We start from the raw sequence: 26274 nt of genomic DNA on the forward strand, positions 1-26274 counted from the left end.
CGTCTAGAAAACAGAGTGGCTCTGGCATATAGTGTTGTCACGATACCAAAATTATGACTTTGATACTATACCTTCCATAAATATCTTGATACTCGATACTGAAACGACATCCAAATCCTAAAATATCTGGAAAAGAAAGGACGCAGGCCTCCTCCAAGTGTATGGAGTCATTTGTGTTGAATTTGGTGCACTTTTGGTCAATTCTGGGTTTTAAACTTCTAAACTACATAATTATTATTTTTGTAGTCAGTAAAATAGTAGTTTGTGTGTGATTAAGTCCTTTATTGTTTGTTATAGTTCATTTATATTGTGTGGTGTTTTGGCAATAAATTACCTTTAAATAGCCAAAATAGGCTAGATCAGTGTTCAATTTACTGCATGCAAATCCCTTAATGCTATGCAGAATAGCCTAATCTTTAGGCCATCTGATGTAGGCTACCCTAGGCCTTCCTGTGTTTATGGGATTTCTTTGACAGTTGCAAAGGGAAAAAAATTGAAGAAAGTCTTCTTAGCTCCCAGACAGTGTAATTTAATAAGTATGTTTCAACCACTCTTAATCAGAGGCCTACACCATTATCTGTTGCAATATCTGTGTGCATTCCTACATTAGGTCTATTTCTTTGATAGTTAACATCATTTACTACCACATAACAAATACCAATACGAAAGTTTCTCACAAACTTTCCTGCATACTTGCTGCAGTCAGATGGGTGTCCTAGACATAACTAGATCTTGAGCATCTACAGTGTTGAATGAGCAGTTTTTGCAGTGATCACTACTGGACATTCCACATTGCTAGACTCCGAAAATAAGAGGGTTAAGGCTGCCAGTCTTATGACGTCATTTTCTATATTTTTGATATGTTGCTGAGTAGATCATAAACAGCAAAGAAAAGTGATTGATAATGACTGACTGACTATCATTGTGTTACATGCTTCAAATGTAAAGCACTTTGAGCTGCATTCTGTGTATGAAAGGTGCTATACAAATAAAGCTTATTATTATTAGACAGCACCTGAGTGAGGATAGACTTATTTCCACTTCACAAATAACCATCCCTATCTGCAATAGCTACAGGGACATTAATCAGTTCATAGCTGGGGATTTGTCCTAGGTCCACTTTCCTTTCAGCATCATATGTAGTAATGATGCACTGGATAATGTTTCTTTTTGATGCACTATAAAGGATATCTTGTCTAAATTCTTTGCAAATAATGCAATCTCCATAGCACTCCTCAAACATGCACACTCTTCCATTTTTCTGCATGGCTGGAATTTGAATGATAGGAAAGAGCACCAGTGAGATGTTTTAACTAGGCAAGCACAGTTAAGCCTTTACAGTAAAAAAAAAAAAAAAATACAGTGTAAATCCTCTGTAAAGACTGACAACTGTTCATAATAGTTAGTGACAAAGGACTTTCTACAGAAAAATGAGCAGTCACCTACTATTCTATCAATTTATTATCAAGGAATCTATTTTGTTTCTAAACGTCATACTGAATCTTTATATTTTAATTTTAGCTTATTTTCATTTGCTACTTGAGGGTAATTCCTGTCCTGTCCTGTCCTACAACATATCTGATACATAAAGAGTATATTAATGCCTTATTTTTTACAATTACTATGATATCTGATGGCAAAACCAAAAAGTATGTGAATTATGCTAACTAGCAAGCTTAAAACTTAAAATTGAGCTTGGTAAACAAAATATATGAATTCAGCACCCTCAAATTGTGTGAAATAGCCCCTTTACCGACTTTTCCTCAAATTTGCCAACAGGACTTTTGTTAGCTATCTGCTCTCTCTCTATTATGGATATTCTCTGAATAATCAAAAGCACACACATGCAAAGAGTTATGGATGTCCTCTGAATAATCAAAAGCACACACATGCAAAGAGTTATGGATGTCCTCTGAATAATCAAAAGCACACACATGCAAAGAGTTATGGATGTCCTGCCTTCATTAGTGAAAGCAGATGCTAACAGTGATGCTGTTGTTGCTACGGTACTGATGCTGTTGTTGCTATGGTGCTGGTGCTGATGTTTTAGCCACGGGCCTGCAGCATCCTAAACTCTCACCTTCCTTCTCCTCCTTCTCTCTCTTCCTCCTCAATCCCATGGTCCTCCTCCTCTTCTGCCCAATATTCCTCCTCCTCTTCCACCTCCTCTTCTGCCCAATATTTCTCCTCTTCCACCTCCTCCAACTCTTCCTTTTCCTCCTCATCTTCCTCCTCTTCCACTTACTTTCACCTCCTCCTCCCCTTCCTCCCCTCTTCCTCCTCCACCCCTTCCTCCTCTCACCTCCTGTCGTCTCCTCTCTCCTCCTCCTTCCCTTCCTCTCCTCTTCCTCCTCCATCTCCTCCTTCTCCTCTTCCCAGGTGGACTTGCAGAGGACCTTTACATTCCGTAACTCCAAGCAGACGTATAATGGCATCCCCATCATCGCCGCCAACATGGACACCACGGGTACCTTCGAGATGGCCCAGGTTCTGAGCAAAGTGAGTGTACAACCCAGTAACCATAGCAACAGGCAGGGGTTGGTGGAGCGCCACCTGCAGGCCAACCAGTAAAAAGCAGAAGACAAAACACTGCTGTACACAAAGAGCAGTTTGCCTGTTAGTTTGATAGTGATGAGACTAGTCTACCTACAGCCACGGCTAGTCCCCATTTAAACCTACTAGTCCCCATCTAAACCTACACTCACAACTAGTCCCCATCTAAACCTACACTCACGTCTAGTCCCCATCTAAACCTACTAATCCCCATCTAACCCTACACTCACGACTAGTCCCCATCTAAACCTACTAGTCCCCATCTAAACCTACACTCACGACTAGTCCCCATCTAAACCTACTAGTCCCCATCTAAACCTACACTCACGACTAGTCCCCATCTAAACCTATTAGTCCCCATCTAAACCTACACTCACGTCTAGTCCCCATCTAAACCTACTAGTCCCCATCTAAACCCATGAGTTAATTAATCAATGATTTCCTTGAAATGTCCTCATCTCCCCCGCATGCACACACACCCTTCCTCCCTCTCTCCCTTTGTCACTTCATACCTCCCTCTCTCCCTCCCTCTCTCTCTCTCTCTCCCTCTCTCCAGCACACTCTCTTCACGGCTATGCAGAAGCACTATTCCCTGGAGGAGTGGAAGAAGTTTGCTGCTGATCACCCAGAATGCTTAGAGGTAAACACACACAGTCCCCAGATACATTTCTCAAAAACCATTACAAAACACTTACTAGACCCCATTGGTCCCCAAACACACATTTCCTAAAACACACACTCTGAGCTCTAAATACTAACTGCTACAAACACCCGGATCCTCAAATGAGAACCGTGTTATACCCCACGCCCTCATCCTCATGCTTGGAGAAGCGGTAATCTATCTCAGTTTAATGGGTTCAGTTACTGAGGGCTTATGGCACTGTGTGTGTGTGTGTAGAGCCTTAATGACCTGTTAAAGGACAATTTGAATTCGCAAAATGAACCTAGGGGTTAATAACACATGTGTACCGAGTTCGACCGTTCGCTGGGATTTGTTTTCATGCTAGTCGAATGTGACCAGTTTTATTGCAAACCACTAATTAGCGTTTAACGCTAGCCTTCGGGGCACACGTACAGTAGAAAGAAATCGCTATTTCTATACCACTAACAAGGCTCAAAATAGCACCACACTTACACAGTAGCATAATGAGGGTCTCTACATGTAAACCGAAGCATTGAGAACTTTGTAAGTGTACAGGCAGTTTATTAAAAAGAAACACGAAGGCTAGCGTTAAACGCTAATTAGCGGTTTGCAATAAAACTGGTCACATTCGACTAGCATGAAAATAAATCCCAGCGAACGGTCGAACTCGGTACACGTGTTATTAACCCCTAGGTTTATTTTGCGCCGGAATTGTCCTTTAATGGACCCTCCCTCTCCTCAGTTATAGACTCAGCATGTCTGCAGGCACAGTGTGTGTGTGTGTGTTCTAGTGTGTATAAGTGTGTGTATTTCTCGTCTGCGTATTTCTGTGTGTGTGTGTGGTGCAGCATGTAGCAGCTAGCTCGGGCAGTGGTAAAGCGATCTGTGTGTGTGTGTGTGTGTTAGCATGTAACAGCTAGCTCGAGCAGTGGTAAAGTGAATCTGTGTGTGTGTGTGTTAGCATGTAACAGCTAGCTCGAGCAGTGGTAAAGCGTATCTGTGTGTGTGTGTGTGTGTGTGTGTGCGTGTGTGTTAGCATGTAACGGCTAGCTCGAGCAGTGGTAAAGCGGATCTGTGTGTGTGTGTTAGCATGTAGCGGCTAGCTCGAGCAGTGGTAAAGCGGATCTGTGTGTGTGTGTTAGCATGTAGCGGCTAGCTCGGGCAGTGGGAAAGCGGATCTAGAGCGTCTGAGTGCCATCCTGGAGGCCGTTCCTCAGGTGCGCTACATCTGCCTGGACGTGGCTAACGGCTACTCCGAGCACTTCGTGGAGTTCGTCAAGACGGTCCGAGAGAAGTTCCCCACACACACCATCATGGTGAGTGGCCCCGCATGCCACATACAGTAGAAATGTGCTGTTTCAGAAAGAATCCTCTGCTTACTCATTTAAAATAAACATAGATATATAGAATCCTCTGCTTACTCATTTAAAATAAACGTAGATATATAGAATCCTCTGTATACTCATTTAAAATAAACGTAGATATATAGAATGCAAATTGTGGAACAGTGTGTAATTGATGTATAAAATAATTTGATTGGTTAAACTTTTAAAATGACACAGTACAAATGTAAAAGATGCCTACAACCCCCATAACCCCCTTGACTTGTGTTGGGTGGAACAGGCTTAAATGTACTGTAAAAGATGCCTACAACCCCCATAATCCCCTTGGCTTGTGTTGGGTGGAACAGGCTAAATGTACTGTAAAAGATGCCTACAACCCCCATAATCCCCTTGTCTTGTGTTGGGTGGAACAGGCTGGTAACGTGGTGACAGGAGAGATGGTGGAGGAACTTATTCTGACCGGTGCTGACATCATCAAAGTGGGCATCGGACCAGGTGTGTGTGTGTGTGTGAATGTGTATGTGTGTGTGTGAGTGTGTGTGTGAATGTGTGTCTGTATGAATGTGTGTGTGTGTGCACTAGGGTTGGGCACCGAAACACGGTTCTAATATGACACCGGTGCCGACGCAAACGGTATCGAATAACAATGTGGATTTCGGTGCCTCATTTCGGTGCTTTTTTTATAGTGTTTTTTTTTAATGTTTTTTTTTTTATACGAGGCATTACTGCATGTCATGCGCCATCTCTAACGTCTTGCTCTGATAGCAACACATCCAGATAGGCCTACAGTTAGCTAACATATGATAAACACTGGATGTATAAACCAGAGGGGTGCAGGCGAGTGGACAGTGTTTGACAGCTTGCGTGAGCCCAAGTAGCTTACTTTAAAGCGATATCGCGAGCACCTGTCAAAATCTAGCAGTGGGCCTAACTACACACAAGTAAAAGGCTATGAAACAACATCAACAGTAGGCTAGCCTATACGTTACACAATATCCTTGCTAATGCGCTAACTGACATTTATTTGAAATGTTATCAGCAAAGTTGTAAGGTGAAAACTTTATTTCATGGTGTGTTAAACAGCATAATGGCATGATATTAATCTTTCATGTGCATGAGGCCCATATAGCATCACAGTGAATATGAAGTTCATGTTAAAGGTTAGCTGGCAAAAACATAAATATGTAGGTTACATACCTGATGCCACTTAGCTGTCAGACGCTACGAAACCATCTCCGTACGTTATCGCTAATTAAACTCAGCTGACTGGTGTTAGCGCATAGCCATAGTTGCTGTTAAAATGCCTACTAGGCTAGCGCTGGGAATCTAAACACTTCAACACCGACATGTAGCCTAACATGTTCAAAACTACTGCATGTTATGGGTTAAGACATGAAATTTCTTGAAGCATTTGGGAACACACTGAATTAACTGGAAAGTAGAGTCCCTGTTAGATTAGCTTGCTTGCAAATGCCGTTGTCCATGACCTGGCAGTTTTATGGCAAGCGGTTTTAACATACCTTATGGCAAACTGCCTACACTGGGTAAACTTGAAAGCAGAGCTTACCATTGTGTGTGCATGCATGGCAAGTAGGGGTGTGAATCTCTCATGTAAAAGACGATACGATTTGCATATAGATACACGGGCACGATTCGATACAAGAAAAGATACATGTTTATAAAAATGTGATTCGGTACGATTCGATGCAGTTCAAGAATGGAAAGCATTATGAAAGATTTTTTATAATTTGCTCAAGGTGCACATTCATTTTATATTATCAATTATCATGGTCATGGTTGTCAATTAGGCAACAAAATGTGTGAATATGATTATCTAAACTGAGGTTTGTTTCATATACTGTATTGAAATTAGAAAATAATAGTCTACATTTCAGTCAAGCACAGCAGCCAAATACAACATAAAAATACATTTTTATAGACTTTACAGATTGTATAGAGTTATATCTGATTTTTTTCATGGAGCTGTAGACTTGTTGAGGTAAGACAATACCGAAATAAAATAAAACAGTGCTTAAGACACTCTTGGCCTTTTCTCATATAGGCCTAGCCTACCCTACAAGAATAAAATAGGCCTACAAATCAATGAAATCTCTGGTCTTATTTTGTTCCAACAGTAGACCTAATGCAGAAACCTAAAACGCCACAAGTCTGAGAGAATATGAACAAAATCAATGGCTAATAATTTATGCATCGTTTTAGCAGCAAGGGCCAAATTATTATTTAACATTAAGGAAATCCCTTCATCAAAGGTAAGGCTACTCTACAGACTATCGTTGCTGTTTAGGAATGCTATAAGTGCTTAATTTCGCGCTGGATTTCGAAAAACAAAAGCCGACCGAGTGCAAGTTGTAACATGGTTAAGTTGCAATAGATGTATGGGTAATGAGGTCATTTGACAACGTTGGGCAATGAATGTAACCAAAAACGAACTGCATTACCCACAATTCCGTGCCACGTATGGTTTCAAAACCGGAAGTGGGATGAACGCGCTGCTTGGAATGTAAATGAGTCTGAGCGAGCAGAAAAGGTTGTGCACCGATTCATAACAAGTAAATCGATATAACGACCGGTTCATTTCAGTTTTTTTCCGATACGGGGCTTCACGTATCGATGTAGCCGTATCTTACACGTTAAAAACGTAATCTAACGTTAATCTTTACACCCCTAATGGCAAGCTGTTTTAACATTTAAATGTGTTATTAGTAGGAGCAATGAGATATTGATAGTAAATTGAATATAACAGTTCAATTTCATGTTCAAATTTGTATTATCAATAAAAAAAAGCAATTCATGCTTTAGACCATTTTAATTTAAAACATTTTAAAAACAAAGTACCGGTTCAGGCACCGTTTCGGCACCGGCACCGTTTTAAAAGTATCGATTTAGCACCGGTATCGAATAAAACCCAAACGATACCCAACCCTAGTGTGCACTGTTAAAATCCCTCCACGTGTGGCTCTGACCCTGCGTTTGACCTTTGACCTCCAGGGTCAGTGTGCACGACACGAATCAAGACTGGCGTGGGCTACCCACAGCTGAGCGCCGTCATAGAGTGTGCCGACTCCGCCCATGGGCTCAAGGGACACATCATCTCAGTGAGTCCACGTTGTGATGCTCTGATTTGACCACAAGGGGGACATCATCTCAGTGAGTCCACGTTGTGAATGGATGTATGAATGACCTGAACTGCTCTGATTTGACCACAAGGGGTCATCATCTCAGTGAGTCCATGTTGTGAATGGATGTATGAATGACCTGAACTGCTCTGATTTGACCACAAGGGGGCATCATCTCAGTGAGTCCATGTTGAACTGTATGAATGACCTGAACTGCTCTGATTTGACCACAAGGGGGCATCATCTTCCTGAACTCTAGGATTGGACAGAATGGCAGGCGCTGTGAGCTCCAGCCCTGACCAGTGATCAGATGTTTGTTATCGGGCTCATGTCTGACTTGTCTGAGTGTTCATGCTCCTGGACTTTTATTCATTTGTAAATAAAACTATTGCGTGTGTGTGTATGTGTGCCTCTGTGTGTGTGTTTGTGTGTGTGTGTGCGTTTGTGTGTGTGCCTCTGTGTGTGTGTGTGCGCCTGTGTGTATGTGTGTGTGTGTGTATCCACTGCAGGATGGTGGCTGCAGCTGTCCTGGTGACGTGGCCAAGGCTTTTGGTACGTTTGGTTTTGAAGGACTTCTGTGTATGGACATTTATTCAGGATTTATTTTGTCATGTGAAATAAATAATTTCAACTATGTCAATGAGCTCTAATGTATTGTGTGTGTGTGTGTGTCTGTGTGTGTGTTCATATTGGTGTGTGTGCATGTGTGTGTGTGTACATGTATGTGTGTGCATGCGTGTGTGTGTGTACATGCATGTGTGTGCGCGCGTGTGTGTATGAATGTGTGTGCGTGTGTACATGTATGTGTGAGTGTGTGCGTGTGTGTGTGTATGAATGTGTGTGCGTGTGTGTGTACATGTATGTGTGTGTGTGTACAGGAGCCGGAGCTGACTTTGTCATGCTGGGTGGCATGTTGGCGGGTCACGACCAGTGTGCCGGTGACATCATCGAGAAGGACGGGAAGAAGTTCAAAATGTTCTATGGCATGAGCTCGGACACGGCCATGAAGAAATACGTCGGGGGAGTGGCCGAGTACAGGTGACAGACACCAGCCATTGGCCAGTCAGAGCAAAGAATTGGCTTCTCTGAAGTGAAGTGGTACCCAGGCCTTACATGTCCTTTTTCCATCAGGGTGGCTAAAACGTAACCTTGAAATGAGTCTGTTGAGTTTTAGGTGATAGCTTGTGGCTAAGGCGTAAGCTTAAGATATAAGTCTTACTTGTTGATTAAGATAAGTTTTACTCGTTGATTAAAATAAGTCTTACTTGTTGATGTTTAGGTGATAGCTTATGGCTAAGACTTTAGCTTGAAATACGTCTTACTCGTTGACTTTTAGGTAATAACCTATAGTGTTCAATATCTCTAAAGTTACCGGAAACTTGCTTTATGAAGTTTTTGGTTTGTTTTACCTAAAGCTTCTAAGTTTTGTTTGCTTAAATAAAAACTTCTTTGGTTGCTTTACAAAATAATATAATATAATATAAATGTAACGTGTTGTCGTTTTCCTTCACATCTCTAAATACTGTAAGTGCTAAATAAATGTAACGTTTAGCTGTTTGTCGTTTTCCTTCACATGTCTACATAAGCGCTATATAAATGTCATGTTTAGTTGTTTGTCGTTTTCCTTCACGTCTTCATAAGCGCTATATAAATGTAACGTGTTGACGTTTTCCTTCACATGTCTATATAAGCGCTATATAAATGTCATGTTTAGTTGTTTGTCGTTTTCCTTCACATGTCTACATAAGCGCTATATAAATGTCATGTTTAGTTGTTTGTCGTTTTCCTTCACATGTCTACATAAGCGCTATATAAATGTCATGTTTAGTTGTTTGTCGTTTTCCTTCACATGTCTACATAAGCGCTATATAAATGTAACGTGTTGTCGTTTTCCTTCACATGTCTATATAAGCGCTATATAAATGTAACGTTTAGTTGTTTGTCGTTTTCCTTCACATGTCTATATAAGCACTATATAAATGTAACGTTTAGTTGTTTGTCGTTTTCCTTCACATGTCTACATAAGCGCTATATAAATGTAACGTGTTGTCGTTTGTTGTCGTCTGTGTTGCGTCCCTCAGGGCATCGGAGGGTCGGACGGTGCAGGTGCCATATAAGGGCGACGTGGAGAACACAATCCGGGATGTCCTGGGCGGCTTGCGGTCCACCTGCACGTATGTGGGGGCCGCCAAACTCAAGGAGCTGAGCCGGAGGACCACCTTCATCAGAGTCACACAGCAGTCTAGTCACATGTTCACCTAGTCACACACACACACACACACACTCACACATACACACACACACACACACACACACACAAATACACACACTTCCATTACACACACACACACTCACACACACACACACACATACACGCACTTCCATTACACACACACACATACACACACTTCCATTACACACACACACACACACACACACACACTTCCATTACACACACATACACACATACTGTACACACACACTTCCATTACACACACACACATATAGTCTTGCCTTCTCTTTGCCTGTGTTAGGATTACTTTAAAATTCAACATGTTTACTTGAACATTCTTTCTAAATCTCACAAACACACACACTATTTCCCTCACGGGATCAAGAGTATATATACTATACTACACAAGCACACACTACACAAACACACATACTACACAAGTACACACACGCTACACAAACACACACTACCCACACACACACTACACAAACACACACACTACACAAGTACACACACACTACACCAGTGTTTCTCAAACTTTTTTTCTGGGGACCCACTTTTTAAAAATGACCCAACTTGTGACTGTGGTAGTTAACAAACTAGATCAGTGGTTCTCAAACTTTTTCTTTCATTCCCCACTTTGATCAAGGGGGCATTCTCGAGCCCCACCTGTCCCTCATCGCTCTAAGAAAGTGGTAGGTCAAGCTTAAAATTGTCAAATTTATTGAAATAATGACAAGTTCTAAATATATCCTCTTCAACAGAGTTAAAATCAGCTGGTGCTGCAGATATAATAATAAATAAATACATAACACACATATTTCTGTTTTCCAGCAACATATTAGGAAGCATAGGCCAATATTTTATAGCATTGTACAATATATTCAATGAAATACCAACATGCTGCAGTAAATGGATCCATAATCCAGTCATACTGAGCACTGCTGGTTGGGAAATATTTTTTAAATAAACTTTGCAGGGATGTGATGTAGGCCTACTGTTTAATACATGGGATAACAAGAGTGGCTCCCAATCAGAAGTTTCAGCGATTTTGCTCAGAAATCTCAAAGGCATAATACTGTCGCGATCGAGGCGCCTGTCCCATACTCAAGTGTTTTTGGTGAATGCAGTAATTTTATTTTGGTCAGCTACCATCTCTTCGCAAAGTGCGGAGAATAGACACGCTTTTAAGGGCCGGGTTTTGATGAAAATCACCACTCTCACAACAACGTTCAAAATCTCATGTAGGTTGGGACTAACTAAGCTGCCTTGACACGAAGCTTCCCCTGTGAATAACACAGTGTGTCCATTAAGATCGGTGCTACCTGGGCCCAGGCTACAGATAAAAAAATAAATAAAAAAACTCCTGTTTTTCACATCAGTTCGCGCCCCACCTGGCATGTCTCCGCGACCCAGTAGTGGGTCGCGACCCACAGTTTGAGAAACGCTGCACTACACAAACAGACATACTACACACACACTACACAAACAGACACACTACACACACACTACACAAACACACACACTACACACAAACACACACACTACACAAACACACACACTACACACACACACTCACTACACAAAGACAAACACACACACTACACACACACACACACACACAACATATGTGCAATAAGTTCTTGTTCACTGACACTGATTGTTTTATGTGTGTGTGTGTGTGTTATAAAATATAAAAGCCATAACTAATGTTCCAACCCCTCAGGACTGATATATTTCTTGCTGCTATGGTTTCACAGATGCTGGTCAGTGCTGTAGGTATTTTGCGCTGGTCATTACTGCGCTGGTCATTGCTGTAGGTATACTGTGACTCCGGGTCCTAGTATGGCTAAATCCATTGAGTTGCTGTAAACATTGCACCTTCACTCTCTTAGCATACTAGACACCAGAGTTAGGGAACCCCAGAGTTAAGGAACCCCAAAGTTAAGGAATCCCAGAGTTAAGGAACCCCGGTTCCAGAGAGTAAAAGCTCTACCATGTATTGGTTCTACCTGTGCACATAACACAGGTGATGCACTAATTAGCTCATCTACCTGGGTGATATAGTACTATATAAATGCTAATATAAATCTAAATAGCTGTTTAGTGAATGGTTGGAATAAACGTGAGGTAGGACGTTACCCACCACAGGCCATGGATGCAATACTATGGTCTCTTTTGGGGAAGCTTTGGGAGGCAGACAGACATCCCTCCGATCAGCTGGTGTCTAGCTATAACAGCTCTATAGCTAGCTATGGTCAGCTGGTGTCTAGCTATAACAGCTCTATAGCTAGCTATGGTCAGCTGGTGTCTAGCTATAACAGCTCTATAGCTAGCTATGGTCAGCTGGTGTCATTAGGTCCTATGCATATCGTGCCTCCATTGACAGAATGCGCTGGGGAAACCAAGAGAAAGAGTTTGAGCTCTGGGACAAATCCACCCAGTGCATTCTGGGTAAACAGGAAATAAGACAAGGGGTCATGGAGAAAGTCAACTCAATATAGCCACATACCAACCCATCTCCAGCTCCAGTGAGCTGCTCTGTGCATGGCTGGGATCTGACCCACTGGATCCAGTGATTCTATTCTAGATCTATCTGACCCACCGGATCCAGTGATTCTATCCGATCTGCTGGACTGGAACAGAGTTCATTCTCAGTCTGAGTTGAATACTGTACTGCACATTATTACTGTATGACCAGTGTCTGTTGGGGTTGCAGTATTGTGGTGTGTGCTGAGCTGGCCGTGGTCCTGTCTGTCTGCATAATCAGTTCACTCAGGGAGGAAAATCTCTGGTGATTACAAATGGATGATGTGAAATTAATAAACACAAGGTGTCAGAAAGAACATTTGAGTGTGTTTGTTTGTTTGGTCATCCCAAGTGGACAATAATGTTACACTAGGTTTGTATAGTGAGCAGTGGTGGAATGTAACAAAGTACAAATACTTCGTTACTGTACTTAAGTAAATTTTCCACGTATTTGTACTTTACTTAAGTAGAATTTATAGTGCATACTTTTGACTTTTACTTTTTATTTTGCAGCTATTATCTGAACTTTTACTCCGCTACATTTCTACACCACCATCGTTCCTTTTTACATTACATTTTATTATCAGTTTTTTTCTCTCTTTAACAAACACGTTTGTTTCACCAGGGGGCGGGGTTGCTACCAAAGATAGAGCGCTACGTGCCCCATTTCTAAATCTTTGAAACTAGTCTAGACCAGGCAAAGCGTGAGCTTGTAGTCATCTGCATTCGGTAGGCTATATTCACCAGACCCATGGCTATACTGGACATGCAACTGTGTTCTGTGCCCTGAGCATATGCTTGCCTTTCTCTGTCTATTATCTGCAGCGTTAGGGCCTCCTCTCCGATGAGATTGAGAGTCCACGGCGCAGCGAAGTTACAGGCTATGCCCATGCGTCTGTCACACGTCTGATCATTTGCGGCATAAATTAATGGTAGACTATGCTGTAGAACCGCTGTCCGGAAAAAACTAAACATGTTCCAGATTAAAATATTTCTTAATTGTGTGATCAAATAAAGAGGCATAGCCTACATTTGGCGGGTAGTAGACCTAAAGTGAGCGCTCATTCAATGTTTATGCGCGTCTGCTCAAGTGAAACTGAACCTCATCATAAAGACACCTTCTCAACAACTTTTCTGTTCAATCTGGACCAGCAGAATTGGCATTAAGATCCAGCGGACGTTTCCCTTGTCTACCCCCATAAACTTCAGGCTCTCGTGTTTTGCTGAATGATACTTAACTCAGCTAGCCTGGCTAGCGCCACCACTTCTCAATGAGACGTGGTCTGGGAACCAAACGTTCATTTTCTCGTATTTGAAAAAAATGCCCAGATCCGCTTATTGGGTGCCACGGATGTCTATCAAATGCGCCTGTGCATAGCTCATCATCGCCTTGCTTTCCCCCTGTTCTGTGATTGGTTCCCTATCTCAGGCAAAAATTTGCTCCATGGTCTCCAGGCTGCCTTAGCAGCGTGAATCAAATCGCGCGCAAGGCAGCATGGGAACACCCAGGCTAACAACTGTGTGTGTCGCTATCAAATCGTTACAATATAATGATCAGAAAAAAAGTTCATTGACAATATATTGTTGCTCTACTTCAAGATTGAACTTTTTTAAAAAAAAAACGCTTTTTGTATTTTTGGGGTGGTTTTAGATAGGGTATGTCTACACATTATATATTTTTAAAGATATAATTACATATTAAGAAAGCAGATATGTATGTGTATGGCAGTGATAAAAATGACTAAAACCGAGGGTATGCTAAAATGGTCAAAATGGGCTGCGACTCCCAAGGGTTAAAAATGACCCTTTAAATGATGGCTTCTGGTAAGTTTTGTGGAAAGAGAAGAGAAGGGTGGAGAAGAAGCAGCTTCACACAGAGGCTTGGGCTTCAGTGCGCCCTGAGCTCTTGGGCCCAGTAGGCCCATTCAGTAATCCATCCCTGGACGTAGACGTGTGGTATGACTCCATTTGTCTCCCAAATTAATATTTTAAAATAAATTACAAACTAGAGTATCTTTATTAACCTCTATTTAACACAGAATGCAATAGCTCTTTGACTAATTACTTACACCTGAAGATAATTTTTTTAAACTAAGGCTTAGACTCATAGGTTTGGACCTAAAGCCTAATAGGATTTTGGATTTTGATTTTGATTATATTATGCTGGTGGCTAATCACACAATTTTAACGTAGTTTGAAAGGGATAGGATTCAGGAATAGGCTAAGGCCTCTCTTCTGCCTGAATCACCTCACGTTACACCCCATGCATTATAGGCTCCTTTCTGACAGAAATGACGTTTTGTGCCAACATGTAGAAACACTAAGCCTACTACAGCCTTGAATGGAGGTGCAAATTCCTTTCTTTGGTTATTGTCCGCGATTCACATTAAGTGTAGGCTAAATTTTTCACAAATTGTGTGCCATCGCCACATTTGAGTCGTAGGCCTATACGTTTTGCCTGCATGGATGCGCGATTGAGTGCACATCTAAATGTAACATGCAAGATGCAACAACTATTTCTAAGAGGCCTATAAACGGGATCATTTCTGACATTACTACTAGCATATGAATGCATTGCATTATGTATGTTGTTAGACGTGAAAGAAATCAGCGACACATGCACGCACAAATTCATCATTTAAAATAAATGGGCACTATTTCATTTTCGCTATCATTGCGAGGAAAATAGCCTACAATATGGAAAATGCTTCAAAGTTCCCTTTGAGTCTTATCGGCTCCGAAAAAAATAATGGGCTTTCCTTAGCCTGTGCTCCACCTTTCCAACAAGATTTGTGAGAATAGGACCGGTAGCTTTAGCGATATTGTTGATAGCCCTACCGCACCGCAGTAGCCTGCCCTATAGTACAGCAAATGGAAGCTTTGATAGCGCACGCCACTAACGAAAAACAAAAAACCACCAGAACAAACCACTCAGGGGTGTAGGCTACTCTCTCTGGAACCATAGGTCACTAATGTGTGCGTTATTTACGTTTGACTACATTTCAGATTGTGGTGCTTGTTGGTTTCCTGCAGTATAGCGTTTTCTTTCTTTCTTTTTTTATGTCCGTATATTTTACCCCATATGCACAATATTATAAACTAGATGTACCGCATAGCGGTACAAAATATGACCGCCGCTCAGTCCTGTACATCCATTCCGCGAAAATAAATCATATTACCCTGGGTCATATTGGAAACGTATAGTAGCACTGTACCATAACGTACAGGATTATGCTGTTGGCCTATAGGTCTTTCCTTAAAGGTAGGCCTTCACAAAATTTTTTTTCTACAAAGTAGGCCTAAACATACTAAATGTTGATTATTCACATTACTGCAAACAAAAGGAATGAAAGCGAGCAGAGGACAATGGACATGGATGCATACGATCTCTTTCCAGAAAGCTTTGCTTGGAAAAAACATAATTAGTTAAGCTATTCGAACTGACGCATATAGGCTAGTTAACATCAGATGGCATAGGCTAGGTTTATGTTTTCAATATATAATTTTACATAGGCTACAGCTTTTAGGCCATTGATTTCATTAAAACATATGCTAATGATATTGATGAGGGGGTGTTTACAAGGCGGAGACCTAAAACCATCCGGCTGCGCACAAGTTGATGTTAATTTGTGATTTATAATGGGCACATCTGGAAGGGTGGCGACGACGTTTTTTGTATGCGTGACGCTCGTGTTCTCTGAATCACACGCATGATCATTTCAGAAATGATCTAAGATCAAATGAAGGATGGTTTCTACGCAACACTTTTATAAATGAGGCCCCTGGCTTCTTATTATAGTGGATGGAATCCACTATCTTGAAATCTCCTGGCTTCTTCTTCTTATTACAGTGCATGAAAATGCACTGTACTGTTCTTCCTAGGCAACTTCTTCTACTTCTTCTTCTTATTATTATTATTCCGCTTACCACTTTTTCTGTACGCAATTTCTCTTGAACAGTTTAACTTAGAAACTTCATTTAAACTTTGTAACGTAGGTCTTCAAACAGATCGGGTTGGTATGTCTTGTCAACTTTGAAACTTTTATACTTTTTAAACTATTAAAGAAAAACTTTTTAAAAATCCCCATAGACTTAACATTGCCGATTATGACATCATAATACGGCCGTTAAGCAATTAGAATCCTATGGCAGGTGTTCAGGCCACCTGGATCAACTGCCAGTCTCAGGCTTTAAGCATACAAACTGGCCCTATTAAGACTACACATCCTGTTCAACTGCTTCCTCTGCCAAAAACTGTTTCAAAATAAAAGTCCTCACTACAATATTTCACTGTTAAACAATTTAACCCTTTAAACTACTGAACTTTTTAACTGTTCAGCCATTGTAACTGTTACTTATCATCAACTATGACTCCTACCCACTGTAGCTAGTTAGCATGGTTAGCATAGCTAGCATTGTTAGCATTTTTAGCAAAACTGCTAAAAATGATTAGCTAAGTTAGCTAAGTATCATGGTTAGCATGCTAGCATGTTAACATGCGAGTTAGCATAACTGCTAAAAATGATTAGCTAAGTTAGCTAAGTAACATGGTTAATATAGTTAGCATGCTAGCATGTTAGCATGCTAGTTAGCATTTTTAGCAAAACTGCTAAAACTGATTAGCTAAGTAACATGGTTAATATAGTTAGCATGCTAGTTAGCATAGTTAGCATACCTACTAAAAATGATTAGCTAGGTTAGCTAAGTCACATGGTTAACATAGTGCTAGTTAGCATAACTACTAAAAATGAAAACATTAGCTAAGTTAACTAAGTTAAGTAACTTGGTTAACATTATTATCTTTGATAACATAGTTAGCATAACTGCTAGCAAACATTAGAGCCATTCCAACTGTCAGTTATCGTCAATTATCTACCTAAATAATTTAACCATTTAAATTATCCACCTATTTAACCGTTCAATCATTCCAACTATATTAAACCTTATCTACCAAGCAAATCATTTAACTATATAAACTATCCACCTATTTAACTGTTCAGTCATTCCAACTATATTAAACCTCATCTACCTAGCAACCAATATAGTTTGTTTTTACTGTGTATGATATTTTACATAATATTTTTTGCATTTTCATGCACTGTATTTCCTTCAGGAAATGCTTTTCTAGTTCTTATTCTTCTGATTCTTATTCTTCTTCTAACGCACTTAATGCAGCTTCAACCGTTTAACGTAGAAACTTCATTCAAACTATGTTACGTAGGTCTTACTTAGGACATGGGTGCTATGTATTTTTCAGCTTTGTCACTATTAATTAAAAACTACTCAAAATTTCCCCATAGACTTAACATTATGATTATGACATCACAATACGGCCGTTAAGCAATTAGAATACTATGCCAGGTGGTCAGGCCACCTGGATCAACTGCCAGTCTCAGGCTTTAAGCATACAAACTGGCTGCTATTAAGACTACACATCCTATTCAATTGCTTCCTCTGCCAAAAACTGTTTCAAAATAAAAGTCCTCACTACAATATTTCACTGTTAAACAATTTAACCGTTTAAACTACTGGACTTTTTAACTGTTCAGCCATTGTAACTGTTACTTGTCATCAACTATGACTCCTACCCACTGTAGCTAGTTAGCATGGATAACATAGTTAACATGTTAGCATTACTAGCATTGTTAGCGTTTTTAGCAAAACTACTAAAAATGATTAGCTAAGTAACATGGTTAGCATGTTAACATTGTTAGAATGTTAGTTAGCATTTTTAGCAAAACTGCTAAAAATGATTAGCTAAGTTAGCTAAGTCACATGGTTAGCATAGTTAGCATTGTTAGCATGCTAGTTAGCATAGTTACCATAACTGCTAAAAATGATTAGCTAGGTTAGCTAAGTCACATGGTTAACATAGTTAGCATGTTAATATTGTTAGCATGCTAGTTAGCATAACTACTAAAAATGATAAGCTACGTTAGCTAAGTCACATGGTTAACATAGTTAGCATGTTAGCATTGCTAGCATAGTTAGCATGTTTATCAAAACTGCTAGAAAACGTTAGTTAAGTTAGCTAAGTAGCATGGTTAGCATAGTTAGCATGTTTATCAAAACTGCTAGAAAACGTTAGCTAAGTAGTATGGTTAGCATGTTAGCATTGCTAGCACTGCTATAAAACATTAGCTAAGTAGCATGGTTAGCATAGTTAAAAATCTTAGCATAACTGCTAGCAAACATCAGAGCCATTCCAACTTTCAGTTATCGTCAAATATCTACCTATACACAGCCATTAAACTATTTGAATATCAACATTCATTAATCTTCCAGTCTGTCAACAACTTTTAAACTATTTACCTTCAACTTTTACAACCTTCATAAAACTATCTATTAAACTAGCCGTTTATCAACAACTTTTAAACTATCTACTGTCTATCAACAACTTGTAAACTATCTACATTCAGCTTTTAAACAGTCTACTTTTAAACTATCAACTTTTATTAAGCTATGCAACCACCATGTCTATCCTAGCATCACCGTAGTAACCATCTCTGTATTATCTGTTTTAACTATACATGATATTTTACATCACAACTTTAGCATTTTCATGCACTGGTAATTCCTTGGAATTGCATTTCTAGTTATTATTATTCTTCCCACCAAATTTCATGCCTAATTCAGCTTCAACCATTTAACGAGAAACTTGCTCAAACTTTTAATGTAGGTCTTGAAAAAGGAGACTTGAATGTATTTTTCACTTTTGTAAACTTTATACTTTTGAGATATTAATAAAAAATGCTTATTTTTCCCCATAGACTTTGTATGGGGACTATGACATCATAATGGGCTAATTAACTTGATTTGCACCTGTATCAACTTCCAGCTGCTCAACTAGGTCCCATCATAAAGCTAGTTAAACTGATTGCACCTGTATCAACTGCTTTCTGCTTAACTAGGCCAACTCTCTCTGTGCATCTCCATTCTACAAGGATATAAGGCACATTCCATCCAACTTTCTATCCATTCATCCTCTTCAAACCATTCACTCATCTACCCATTAAACTATCCCATCAACATCCATTAAACTATCTGCCTATCAACATCCATTCAACTTTCTGTCTATCAACATCCATTACACTATCTACATTTAACTTTTAAACTATATACTCTGTCTCAGGCTTTAAACATACAATCTGGCTCTACAGATCCTGTTCAACTATTTCCTCTGCCCACAACTGTTTCAAAATAAATGTCCTCACTACAATAATTCGCTATTAAATAATTTAACTATTTAAACTACTCAAATATTTAACTGTTCAGCCATTTCAACTGTCAGTTGTTATCAACTATGACTTCTGCCAACTGTTATCAAATAAAAGTTTGTTTTGCATTTTATGTTAATATACAGTATGTTTATATTTTCATGCACTGGTAATTTCCTCGAAATTACATTTTCTAGTTATTATTATAACCTTTTCAAAAACGAATGCAGCTCTAACCGCTTAACGTACAGACATGTTGAAATAACCGTTGTGTAGGTCTGGAGTTGGACAAGAGAGTTATTATTTCAGATTTTTTTAAAAGTTTATAATCAATAATACATAACACACACACACACACACCAATAAACTAGCAGTCATGCTGCTCTATAAATCAATAGTATTAACTTACACACACACTAACAAATTAGCTGGCATGCTGTCCTATAAATCAATAATACATTACGCATACACACACACACACACCAACAAACTAGCAGTCATGCTGTCCTATAAATCACTAATATTTGAAACTGTATACCGGTACTACTGAACTGCAAAATACACATACACACGCACACACACACACACACCTTACTAACCCCAACCCTGACAAAATCATCCTTATTCACACCATGAATATCCATACCTGACCAAACACACATAAACACACACACCTTACTACCCATAACCCTTTCAAAACCAGAGAGCGTGCGAAGCCTTGCAGTTGGCACTGGAGTTGTTTATTAGTACATGTCATGTATACTGAAACAATAAACTTGTACTGGTACAAGGTCAGCTTCTTTTCTTTACGTTTTTAACAAATGTGTTCACAACCTGAATCAATATTGTTTTGTTATCCATAATAATGAAATAAGTTCTACCTAGAAAAACAGGCCGAGGACGCAAAAGGGACCTTAAAATCCTAAAAGAAAACCATGTGAGTGTGTCCTACAAACAGACACACCACAGTTAGAAAATAGAATTTCATTTCATTTCCTCCATTTTGTTATATTAGTTTGCTTTCTTTATTTCTTTTTTTTCTTTCATATTTATTTACTGTTTTTTGTTTTTTTTTACAAAAAGCTAGTGCAAGTACAATATTTTACACAGACCACAGAGGATGCACGCATCGCATATGGAAAGAAAACAAAATAAGAAAACTAAAAGAAAAACAGGGAAACAAAAACTTTTCAGAACAAAACCTTGAACACCCTAAAGAGCACTATCCTCCAAAACCTTCAGTAAGTAAGGTGTGTTATCCTCCAAAACAGCCTCCTCTCCTTCAGGAAGTACAGTAAGGTGCGTTATCCTCCAAAACAGCCTGAACACCCCCCACACACCACCAATGCTACTGGCCCAAATGCTCTCTAGTTGCCATGGCTGTAGACTACCCCACCAATCCACACATACACACACACACAGGGTTTACACATTCACCTAAAGAACTGTCTTAACAGTCTTGTCTTACGTTAACCTCCTGATTGGGCTTGTACAGGAACCCGAGCATCATCCATTTCCTTGGGCATATATCGTACTAGTTAGCAAAACCCGAGCATCATCCATTTCCTTGGGCATATATCATACTAGTTAGCAAAACCAGTGATTCAGCACCCAGAGTCCTCTAATGCAACACAGTGATTCAGCACCCAGAGTCCTCTAATGCAAACCAGTGATTCAGCACCCAGAGTCCTCTAATGCAAACCAGTGATTCAGCACCCTGAGTCCTCTAATGCAACACAAACTCAGCATTCAGAGTCCTCTAATGCAACACAAATGCACAAAACACTCTTCTTCTCCCCACAGTGGAAGACCTTAATCACCAACGCCCCAACGTCACCCTACACACATCCCAGAAGCTTCTAGAAATGTCTCCTACTTCCTGTGGAATGGCCGTGGCTTCCTGTCTAACAGAAATACTCATACAATCTCGTCATCATCTACCTGCCCCTTTATAAAGGCTGAAAAACACATTTCTTAAACAAAATAAAATAAGAAAGTAGAAGAACAGCAGAATCAGAAGTCCTTGGTCGTGCGTGCAGAACTGACCATAATCAACCCTCTTCTCTTCTTCCATTAACACACACACACACACCATAACACTCCTCTTTGCTGTGACCGCTGATTGTAAAAATACACATTTGAACATTTTTGCTGGACAGTCACTAGGTGACGCTTCTGGCCAAATGTCCGGTCACTAGGTGGCGCTGCTAAACTGCTGGCCTGGGCAAATGTCCGGTCACTAGGTGGTGCTGCTGGGCAAATGTCCGGTCACTAGGTGGCACTGCTAAACTGCTGGCCTGGGCAAATGTCCAGTCTCTAGGCTGTGTGAGCATTCTCCATTCAAACAGTGTCATCTCCCTCTGCCTGTCCCTGATTGGTCAATTCAAACAGTGTCATCTCCCTCTGCCTGTCCCTGATTGGTCAATTCAAACAGTGTCATCTCCCTGTGCCTGTCCCTGATTGGTCAATTCAAACAGTGTCATCTCCGTGCTGGACACTGATTGGTTCATTCACTGAATGGCCGATGTGTTTCCATGACACCTCACGTGGTGTTGGACGCTCAGTCTCAACATCCTTCATGACCATTTCAACATGTGATCTCCATCCTTTCAGATACGTCAGTGTTTTAAAGACCTCCCTCACATTGGATGGCTTGGGAGACTCGGTCCTGGCGGGTCGCTGTGTGGTTTTGGCATTGGTTGGGTCCTGTGGGTTATCTATTGGCCCTGGGCCCCCGGTGTGCACCCTCCTCATACGCTCATGCACACGCCTTGTCCTGGAAGCACACAGCACGCTTTACTCTCTTTTAATCGCACTACATGTTAGGTGACATACATAAACAAAAACTACAAAACAGGCTAGGGTAAGAGTGGAGTGCAGGTAGATGCCTCATCAGGTGTCTATCTGCATGCCTCACTTATTTTAATGCACACATTACAGAGGAGGCATACATCTTACACAGGGTAGTGTGTGTGCATGGGAAATCCTGACAGATATTCACCATGCATGCCCACTTCTTTTAATGCTACACTCTAGATAGACCCCTCAACCTAGCCATTCACATACTGTACATATTTAGGGTCAAGAGTGGCGTGTTGGGTGAAGGTCTGGGGGCGAGGTGTGGTTGGTCGTGGTAGTGGGGGATGTGTGCATATGCTGGGGGCCTGGGGCGATGGGTGGCACGCAGGTCCTCCCCTCTGTCAGCTCGTCGCGGTATAACTGCAGGGGCTGGGTGGAACTGTGGCCATTAATGGGTGCCCAGGTTGGCAATCAGTCAGGCAATCAACCAGGCAATCAGTTATTCCTATTATTATACTTATCATTAATAGAATAATTACAACTCCTCTCCTCTGAAACCCTCCCTCTCTCCCTCTCTATGTTCCAGCTTCTCTCCTCCTGGCCCAACAGCAAACCAGCCTTATACATATGCGCACACACACACACACACACACACACATACATCCTCACATACTCACTACCCCTCACCCCCATCCCCACCCCCATCCCAACACCACCTCATTCACACTCTTAGAGCTACCATCCGCACCCCCCCCCATCCCCCCTTCTTTTCATTCCGGTCATCAATTTCATCCCTGATAATCATATCTGTAATCATCCTGGACGCAAATCATCCTTAGCCTTTCTGTTATTAATGTTATGTTGTGTTATGTTTGTGGAAGCCAAGTCAATGTGATGTCTTGTTAAGTTACAGTATGTGTTTATGTAATGTACGTCTGTTTGTCGTATGTAGTATTCATGTGCATGTCGTAGTGTTGCATTTTCTGTAATGTCAATGATGTTTGCAAATAAAAAAAAAAAAAAAAATAAAATAAAAAAGACCTCCCTCACACACACACACACACACACACACAGACTAGTGCAGGGGTTGTTGTCTGACTGACGTGCTGGGGAATGACGTCCTTGCAGGTCCTGTAGTGTCCAGTGTGTTCTCTTCTCTGTGTCCAGTTTGTTCTCTTCTCTGTGTCCTGTGGTCCAGAGGGAACGATGGCGTGTCCTGCGTCCTGGACCTCATTTGAATGACACACCAGAGTCAGTGTGAGTGTGTGTGTGTGTGGGAAGTCGGTTTTGGGCCATGACATGTGCCACCTTCTTCCCCTCCTCAGTTTCACTGCTGGTTTTCCTTTCGCCATCACACACACAATGTGCCACAGAGGTGTTAAATTAACATTAGTCTGTCTCACACACACACACACAATGTGCCACAGAGGCGTTACATTAACGTTAGTCTGTCTCACACACACACACACAATGTGCCACAGAGGCGTTACATTAACGTTAGACTCTAAACATTCTCTCTAACATTCTCTAAACATTCACATTTCACAGCCTTTACCTCTCACCCACCACCACTGGCTGCCACACACCTCAAGAAAGGTTGTAGACATGCTTAAACTGTACACACGCACACACACACACACAGACGCACACACACACAGACGCAGACGCACACACACACAGACGCACTCACACACAGACGCAGACGCACACACACACACACACACACACAGACGCACACACACACACACAGAGACGCACACACACTCCAGCCCTCTCTATCTGCTGGACCCAAGAGCAAGTGGAGGGCTGGATGAATTTAAACTCCAGAGGAGAGAGAACTGTGAAATCTTTTATCTCTCTTTTTCAGTCCTTCTCTCTTTTAACCACTGTATGAGGACACTGGGATGTGAGGTGGGAACCATACACACACACACACACACACACCTCTCACATACCGGGTGTCCAGGAACAGAGCAAAATGCTGAAACAGTATGATCAAGTCTACTCCTGAAGCTCAAGTGTGCCCTGGGCTGTTCAGCTGCAAACTGGGCTGTTCAGATGCTCACTGGGCTGTTCAGATGCTCACTGGGCTTCACTAGAAACGTGGTCAAGTTGCTTTCCTTTTCACCTGAAGTGTGCGAGGATCCGCTTAGTTACGTCAGAGGTGCCGGAGGACAGGATCACACACACACACACACAGGCAGAGATACATTCAGGATACAGATGCTTCAAGAAGCTTCAAAAACACAAACCTATACACACTGTCACAGGCGAAACAGCCAAAGACATTATGAAGGCCACATGTGGCAGGTTGGGCAGGGGTAACAGACAAACAGTGAAAACACAGAGACCACCAGCACACACACACACACAGACCATCTTCTACTCCCTCCCTGAGTAAAACAATTGTCTAAACTCCCGTCTTTCCTTCCAAAACACACACACGCACGCACTCACACTCACACACACACACACACACAATCAAACACACTTTTCAAATTGGAACACGGTGTGAGATGAGGAGACAGGAGTGTGTGTGCGTGTGTGCCTGTGAGTGAAAGCAACTGCCTGCACACGGTAGCAGAGCTCTACCATTAGCTAGCAGTTGTAAACAAGTAAACAAATAGGTGGTGTGTGGCACACACACACACACACACACCTGCATCTTAACTGCATTGCGAGGTTGTTAGTGGAAATAGGCTTGGTATCATTTGATGGGGGGCTGCATATATATTAACATATCCCTGAAGCATTTTCAACTGCATGTGACACGATCTAAAATGTGCCTATATCCCAGTGAGTGTGTGTGTGTGTGTGTGTTTGAGGTTCTGACATTATTGCTGAAAGGAGTCCGGTGAGGTTCTGAGGTCTTTGACAACTGTGTGTGTGTGTGTGTATACTGGAGTTTATCTTGAGGGAGTGACATGATTAATGATCAGGCTGGGACAACAAAATGATGAAGTGACACACTCTCACATAATCCTTCACAGAAAGAGGCACACACACACACACACACACACACACACACAAGGTAATTCACAGAGAGAAGCACACACACACTGACAGCGATAGATGAACACACACTTGTACACACACTCTCCTTCACACACACACACACACACAGCACAGTACTGATCTATGAGTATTTAAAACTTTAACCAATTTTAACCAAGAGTTGATTAAATAAATTTGTTGACTAAATATATATCACCGGTTTTGGACAAAAGTTGACATTTTAACAAATATTTTAACATATAACCAATTACCTTCACCACAACACATGCAAAGTTGAAAATGTATGTGTGAATACAATCTCTCACAAGGGAATCATTCTCTCTCTCTCTCTCTCCCTCACACACACACACACACAGAGACAGACAGAGTGATGTGATGTGATGTGATGTCCAACAGAAAATAAAGACAGAGTGGTAGCATGCGATTGATCTGAGGAACCCTGTTTTATTATCAAAAATAAAGCATTTTCAAATCGCATTCATGGCGCTCGCTCCTCCTACTCCCTCCACCTGTCTCGTCTCAGCATCACCATGGCGACCGGCGATGCCAGCCTGCCTGTCACCCGTCCCGCCCATCTTATCAATGAGGCCAGTCGGAGAGCTTGACAAGTATACAGGCCATGGGCCCAAGATCTAGCCCTGCCCCCTACTCTCTGAACACACACTCTCCTCTGCAGCACAACCGTGCTTGTGTGTGTGTGTGTGTGTGTAATGTAATGTAATGTGTGTGTGTGTGTGTGTGTGTGTGTGTGTGTGTGTGTGTGTGTAATGTAATGTAATGTGTGTGTGTGTGTGTGTGTGTGAGA

At 41.2% G+C, this 26274-nt stretch overlaps 1 protein-coding gene across 1 annotated transcript in view; it reads left to right on the forward strand.

Annotated features, from left to right (window-relative positions):
• Positions 1-9985, forward strand: part of gmpr (guanosine monophosphate reductase) — a 30372-nt gene extending 20387 nt beyond the window's left edge. Inside the window, exons 2-9 of the mRNA XM_048230081.1 lie at positions 2380-2499; positions 3110-3193; positions 4339-4512; positions 4953-5034; positions 7549-7655; positions 8186-8228; positions 8555-8714; positions 9758-9985. Coding sequence (XP_048086038.1) covers positions 2380-2499; positions 3110-3193; positions 4339-4512; positions 4953-5034; positions 7549-7655; positions 8186-8228; positions 8555-8714; positions 9758-9938 — 951 coding nt within the window. The 3' untranslated portion in view covers positions 9939-9985. The remainder of the gene's footprint in view (positions 1-2379; positions 2500-3109; positions 3194-4338; positions 4513-4952; positions 5035-7548; positions 7656-8185; positions 8229-8554; positions 8715-9757) is intronic.
• The last annotated feature ends 16289 nt before the right edge of the window (positions 9986-26274 follow it).

Source organism: Alosa alosa, chromosome 20, assembly GCF_017589495.1.
Source record: "Alosa alosa isolate M-15738 ecotype Scorff River chromosome 20, AALO_Geno_1.1, whole genome shotgun sequence".
Lineage (NCBI taxonomy): Eukaryota > Metazoa > Chordata > Actinopteri > Clupeiformes > Clupeidae > Alosa > Alosa alosa.